General features: G+C 43.3%; 1 protein-coding gene across 2 annotated transcripts in view; it reads left to right on the forward strand.

Annotated features, from left to right (window-relative positions):
- Window positions 1–7,500, forward strand: part of nbas (NBAS subunit of NRZ tethering complex) — a 283,815-nt gene that overhangs the window by 231,881 nt on the left and 44,434 nt on the right. For both annotated transcript variants that reach the window (XM_054733731.2, XM_054733732.2), the window contains exon 50: window positions 5,064–5,203. In XM_054733731.2, the coding sequence (XP_054589706.1) occupies window positions 5,064–5,203 (140 nt within the window). The remainder of the gene's footprint in view (window positions 1–5,063; window positions 5,204–7,500) is intronic.

The raw sequence follows: 7,500 nt of genomic DNA on the forward strand, positions 1-7,500 counted from the left end.
CTTCGTCTGTGGTCTTCCGCAAGGAGCAGTAATTCCTCTTGCAAAAACAAACAAGCAGACAGAAAGCGCTTGGACAACTGATGAAGCGAGCGCAGCTCTGAGGGCATCCATGATGCCGGCTAGTGTAAACACAGGTCGCACACGTGATGTCAGCATTTTTCTGTCGCGGAAAGTGACGTTGCGGACCTTAAAACTCCGGTTTTGTCCGTCCACACGCAGACACCCAAAACGGAGAAAACGCAGATCTTCACTTTGGCCGGAGTTTTTAGAAAGATCCGTTTTCGTGTGGATGACACGCCAAAACGTAGAAAAATATCTACGTTTAGGCAGATCCCCGGCTACGTGTGGACAGGGCCTAAAACTCCAACGAATCCAAACGAATGCAACCAAAAAGGGGTTAAAACCAAACAAAACCCAGGAGGACAGCAGAACCCCTGCACGGCTGCCTCCCAGCCTGCTGAAGGCACCGCCCTTTTATGCAGGTGTTTGCTCATCAGGAAGACTCAGCTCAGCTGTGCTCCTCAGCAGCCCGGGAGAGGGGGGGGGTGGGGGGTGGGGGGGGGGGTGTCAGGCTCATTCACTAGAGCTGGATGATCCTGGCTCCTGCTCTTCACTGGCCAGACTGGTAACCATAACAATAATTTATTATTTTTATTTATTTATTATTTCGTGTACATGAGTGGGGTCAAGTGAAACATTTTATTCCATCTATCCATTTTCGGCCACTCATCCAGGGTCGGGTCACGGGGGCAGTAGTCTAAGCAGGCAGGCCAAGGCTTCCCTCTCCCCTGCCAAAAATGATTATTTGTAATTTTTTACTCTAATTATTTACATGAGAGTGGTGGGACCTCAAACCAGTAATGCAGCTACCCACTAGGGGGTGCTCCACATCACCTTCCTATGCCAAGTTAGCATGTAGCACCGACTACAGGGCATGCTATTAACGGAGAGCTCTCCGTTAATAGCATGCCCTGTAGTCGGTTTTGAAGCATTTCCCACAAATGGTGTGCCAATAATTAAATAAATGAAATGATTTTGTGGATAAATAAGAGTAGTTTAGCAGTGGCCTTTTTACACAAAAGCTCTTGTATCCAGTTTAGAAACTGCAGGGTAAAAAAGTGTCACAAAGCAATAAAGTGGCCTCCAGTAGCAACCAGATACGTTTGACTTCCTCCAGCCTGCCCCTGGTTGCCAACTTTATTTCCTCTAACCCTTTATGGGCTCGACACACGGGAGACGACATCGCCTCTCCTCCATTCATTTTCAATGAGACATGCGTGACAAAGCGATAATCGCGGGTCTCCCTCCTACCAAGCAAAACGCGAAAAACGTGCATGTGAAATTTTGCGCGCGTGCACGTGTCGTGCACAGGCGACCCAGCGACGCGATCCCAGAAAGTTGAAACATTTTCAACTTTTCATCGCTGTCGCTCGGACGAGGACCAATCAACGGAGGTTTCATTCACTGACCAATGAGCGGACAGGATGCTCCGTACACCTCCGAGCAAACATGGAGGAGAAGTTGATTATTATTATGTTTTATAGTAAAATCAGAAGTAAGATTTCACATAACTCTAGCAGCACCTTGTGAAACATCATATCTACCGCTTTATTACCTCTGAACCGCTTAAATAACCTTAATTCCCTCCAACCTGACACAGCCAAGCAAAACAACGGAAGTTTCGATTTCTCCATGGAACAGAACGCGTAGACGGCTTTGCCGCTGGCCGCTGCCGCGGATCGCCTCCCGTGTGTCAGGTAATAAAAGCAACAGCGACAAATTTCACTGATCGCGGTCGTTTGTCGCCTCCCGTGTGTCGAGCCCATTACTCGTTGTATCCCTCTGGTCACATCCAGTCGCAGTGGGTGAGCATGGAGCACTTGTAATTTAATTGTTGTCTAAGTCACATAGTTCTAAAAAATGTTAGTCCATAATTTTTACATGTTTGTTTTATTTTTTCTTACATGCTGATGCTTGACTTCCACTCATCGCTTGTATAGAGTTGCATGTTGTTTTTTGACCTTTTCAGCAGCTGAAGCTTACTTTAATGGTTTTCCACGGGAAGAACATCAGTGGTTGCCTGAATTTCTCCACAAGTGTACACGACCCTCTTTAAATAACAACACTGGATCCATCAGGACATGACTAAAGGTCTTAGGCATGTTTAAACAACAACAGAATAGGATGTGTTTCACTGAAATGATGAATGAAAACTTAAAAGCAGAGTCAAACTAATGAAGTGTCCCATACAACCTCAGATCCTGAGCTCCTTTATCACGATGAAACAGCTTTACAATGGGACAACCACCAGAGCAGCATTCTCTGAATGAGGCTAAAATAAAAGCCGCGTCTCTCAAAAACGGACACGGCTGCAGTTCTCTTTAATGACTACTGAACCTTGAAAACCTTCAGATCGGAATAAGTTTGGCATCATGTCCAGCAGTAAGTTAGAAACCAGGTTTGAGCACCGCCTCAATAACACCATCAGAGATGATGGTTGCTGGAACTTCTGAAACAAGGTCTGGATTTCCACAACTATACGGTTTTCTTATTGGAAGGATTCAGGCTCAGGGTTAATCTGACCAACGTTCCATCCAAACAGAAGAAAAAACTCCCAACTGTCGGGCAATGGTGATGTAATAAAATGAATGGTGTGAATATCAATGAGATTTAGCTATTTTGAATTCATTTTAAGTTAAGAGCACTTAGATTTACATCCAAATTGGCTTGATTTAAAAAAGTGTGGCTGATCTAATCTAACGACCTTTTCTATGACACGTGTTAAATTAGCTGACAGTCATTCTTTTCTTTTTGGCCTGTTGCGCCGTCTTTTGTACCTTACCGAAAAAATCTAGATGTTAATCACAAGTTCAAATGAACTGCCATCCCTCCTTTTCCCTAAACAGTCTCGCGCGTTAATCACCACTGATTGAATTAGCGGTTGATGTTGGGTGGGTTTGTGTATTAGTAGGAAGGATGCCATTAAATATCCGTAAAGATCTCATTCACTCTGTTTTCTGTAGATTTGCTGTTGTGAGTCGTTTTCTGTGGAAAATAAGCTCTGGCGCTCCTGTTTTGGGGTTAAGGTTTGTTAGAGGAATGGGGGCGGAAACCAACAGGTTTATGAATCTTATTAATATTCATCATATGCAAATGTATCACCTCTGATTGGTTAACAGCAACAGGAGTCTTCCGCCGCTTAGGACAGGACAATAAAAAAAAAGCATATCAATACAAATTACTTCATATTTATTAATATTGCTAATTATTAAGAAATATTTTAATGAAATGTAGAAAACATATTTTAAGTGCGGCCATTTTATTTAATATCTTAATTAATTATTTTCAATAAAGAACAGACAAAAACGGACTTAATTTTCTAAATTAGATTTAAACGTCTTTTTCTTACTAGGACTGAACGATTGAAGAACTTTCATTTTTCCCAGCAGAAATTGAGATTTCAGTTCAATTCATGATTTTCTTCTAATTAAATAGCAGCTGCAGCAGATTGTTCACATATCTACAAACATGACAGGAAATGACTTCATACCATCCTGTTTTCACTCACGTCCTCACTTTTCTGTAGCGCTGTTTCTTTCTTTCATCCACTTTTACACACGTGTCCCCACCAATATTTACACGCACCTTCATGTTGATGTAATAATCCCTCCCAGCATTTCACGCATGCGCCACCCCGGCACACAGCCATCGGAAGTACGCTGTCTCTCTCTCTGTGTGTGTGTGTGTGTGTGTGTGTGTGTGTGTGTGCGTGTGCGTGCGTGTGCGTGCGTGTGTGTGTGTGTGTGTGTGTGTGTGTGTCACTCGCTTCGGCTTCTCCAACTGTGGGTCACATTTGGCTTTCCACGTGTTCACTATATACACTTGTCTGGAACACGGTTATCTGCGAGCATGTGGGCGGGGCTAAAGACGTGCGTAGAAGTCCGTGCTGTCTTCCTGTACAAAGGCGGGCGTGAACAGTGTTGCTTTTGGAGACTTCTGATATGAAGGACGCTGCTTCCCACCCTCTCTCTCGTCCATCACCAGCACATCGCTAGCGCTGAACATTAGCGGCAGAGACGGACAGCCAGTTGGGCACAGCGCGCTACAAAAGGGAAGAAAAAATGAGAAAATAAACAAACTCCGAGAACTCGGGTCTCCTTGCAGTACACACGCCCAGCAGGGCTCTGAGAGTGTTGGTAAGCTGTCGGCTGGTGGAACCGCTGGTCTGAAAACATTATTCGTCAGCCTTTGGATGGATGTTTCTTTTGCTGCACCTACTGCACTGTAACTGCTCAGCCTTCAACTTCACCCTTTTACTTCATTTCTTACATCTAATTCTGTTTGTGAATTTAAATTTCATTTTATAATCTGCTGTTTGATGTTAAGTTGACTTTATTGTTTTATGAGGGTTAGGGTGCACCTGTATTTTTTCACATTGGTACATAATGAAATGTAACCCACTGGTTTCATAATTCTTCCAGGATTAATTATTGGTTGTAAGAATTTACATAATTACAAATTGCGGCTTTGTTGCATCAAGGTGGGTTGGCAGTTGGAGTGTTTTGGGTGGGTTGGTGAGAGAGATGGGACCTCGTCTACAGAAGCCAGGCTTTGCCTGGCTGTAGTCCCTTCAGAAGTCAGCCGCTCTCTGAACTGGTAAATCACACTGGAAGCCAGCCTTAGAGAGGAGCATTAATTACTTTCCTTAGCCTTTGTCACCTCCGTGTCTCCTTCTTCTTTCACATTAACTCCTGCCTTGTTCTTGCTCATTCTCACTTTTCTCACACTCCCTTTCTTGATCTCTCTCTTAAACTTGGTAGGACTGTGATCTGTGCCCGTTACACATCAGATGACTCTTTCATCCGTTTTCCTGTTTGAAGCTTTGATTATTTGTCTGTGATGGAATTTGGTTGTTCTGAATGTTCAATAACATGAAGCTCCAGAGGATGACAATGCTGGTTTTTATGTTTCTCAGAGATTCTTCCCATAAAATCTCTTCTCTCACATGATGAGTTGTGTTTAAAGCCTAAAATTCAAGAATTGTTCCTCTTTCTGGCCTCCAGGTCCAGGTAGAAGATGTGGAGGACGAGGACAAACGATATAGCCTTTTCCAGGAAATGTTGGATGCAGCACAGAAGTGGGAGGACTTTCAGTTACTCATGCTTCTCCTGCAAGCCTGGCCACCTATGATGAAAGAGGAAGTGTAAGTTCTGTAATCATCGCTTTCCCAACAGTGGGAAAAGATGATTGACGCGATTGTAGATGTCAAGCTGAGGGATGAAGTTAATCTATTGGGAGTGTGTGAGGATCTGACACAGTGGACCAAGTAGAACTGATGATGAGTCAAATTAGCATTTACTTCCTATAAACTCAATGTTTACGACACATTTAACTAGTGGGAAAAGGTCCACTTTGGAGAGGAGCATCATGATGTTTATGTTTATGTATTTAGCAGACGCTTTTGTCCAAAGCGACTGATGATGCTCTGGGCAACTTTCCAGATGCAATTGAGGCACATACTGGTCCGTCTACAGCAGTGGTTCCCATACATTTTTCCTTGAGGACTTCCTAGCCTGTGCCCAGGAAAAGCCCAGGAGCCCCACCCCAACTCCTACCCCCATACCCACGTTAAGGGGATACTAGGCCGTTAAGCTTGCTTTTAGCACCCCCTGATGTTCGTTTACTAGAGCCAAAAGTGAAACTTATCTCCTCGCTGTGTGTTCATTTTTGTAGCACCTTAATCTAACAGCTGAAATGTCTCCTCAGCCTTCATTAGTTTCTACAGGTGCGGTTCGTCACTAAATCAAACAAATCATCCGTGTCCATGATCTAGAACATGCAGGAGACGTGCTGGAAGCAGACTCCAGAGCTGGCATGGTGGCCAACAGGTGGCGGCCCTCCACTCTGACGTTGCAAGTGCGGTGTTCTGGCCACGGGGGGCGGTGGGGGTCTGAGCGACATTTCATTAATCTCCGAATGTAATTTTTTACAAATTAAAGCTTGGCGACCTCACAACCTCAGCACAGAATCAATTGTGGGCACCCCCTGGGCAGGTTACGAACCCTAGATTGGGAACCACTGATCCAACTCTCATGGTCATGAAATTCAGATCAAAACCCAAGTGAAACAATCTTTGATGCAGGCGTCTGTTATGAACTTTCTCTGTGGGGAGATTAGATGAGAAGCTCTATCTGGATGGTGCTTGGAGGAGAGCCGGTGCTCCGATACATGGAGAGGAGTCATTAGAGGTGGTTTGGGAATCTGATCATGCTTCCTGGTGGCCTCCCTCTGGGGTTTACCAACAGGGAGGTGACTTTGGGGACTTTTATATGCATCCTCTCTGACCTAGAAAGGAATTGGAATCCCTCAGTAGAACTGGAGTTGCCATGGAGAGCAACGTTCTGACTCCCCACCTGGAGCTGTTGCATCCTTAACCCAGCCATGTTATGGATGGAGTGTGTTATTGTTCAGTTATCAAATTCTTTATCATACTTTTATTTTCTTATTTTTTTTATTTATTGAGAACCTCATTAGCTCCCACCGTAGTGTGGAGCTATTCTTCCTGAGGGCTCTTTCAATTTCATTGCAAATACTTGACAACCCCCCCCCCCCCCCCCCCCCCCCCACACACACACACACACACACACACACCCAACAACAACAAACTCCAGGAGCTCATTATAATCATTCCAGCTCAATTGCAATAATGATATACCAGGAAGTTACCACACACTTCAGCGTTCATGAAAAATCTAAATAGGTGAAAACGGAGAGTTTACACAGAGCAATAAATATATCCAAGAGTCAAAATCATATCACATCACATCCATAACTAACAAAAATGATAGAAGCTGTCATATCAGTCACATTTACAATTCACTGTGCAAAATTTACTGTTGTGTAAACAAGAAAGCTTTAACTTCTTATGAAAACATCTTCTGTTGTTCTCTAATAACACACATCTCGGTATGGCATTCCATGCAGCCATGGCTCTGTAATAAACCGCTCTTTGCCTTTGATTAGTTCTGCAGCGCGGTAGTGCGCACCTTATGTCACTTGTCTGTCTCGTCATGTAATCATGATTGTCCGAAAAAAATGATAACTTGTCATAAATTATTTTAGGTATTTTCGTAGTTATTATAAATGTTTTCAGTGAATACTTTAATCTACATTTCACTGTTAACCAGGCCAACCTATCATGCATCTTACTTACATTTGTTCTATAATTACAGCCCAGAACCATTCGTGCAGCTTTATTTTGAGCCACTTGTAACTTATTTAAATTCATTTCACTTGTATTAGACCAAATAACTGATGCATAATCTAAATGAGACAGTACTAATGTTTGAACTAAAGTTTTTATCTGCAAACGAGGAATACATTTACAACAATATTTGATCGTGCCCATACTTCTTCTAAGTTTCAGCAGGACATGATTTATGTGACTAGTCCATGACAATCTAGAATCCACAATCACCCCCAACAATCTTGCTTCTTCTA

The sequence above is a fragment of the Nothobranchius furzeri genome, chromosome 3 (assembly GCF_043380555.1).
Source record: "Nothobranchius furzeri strain GRZ-AD chromosome 3, NfurGRZ-RIMD1, whole genome shotgun sequence".
NCBI classification, from domain to species: Eukaryota; Metazoa; Chordata; class Actinopteri; order Cyprinodontiformes; family Nothobranchiidae; genus Nothobranchius; species Nothobranchius furzeri.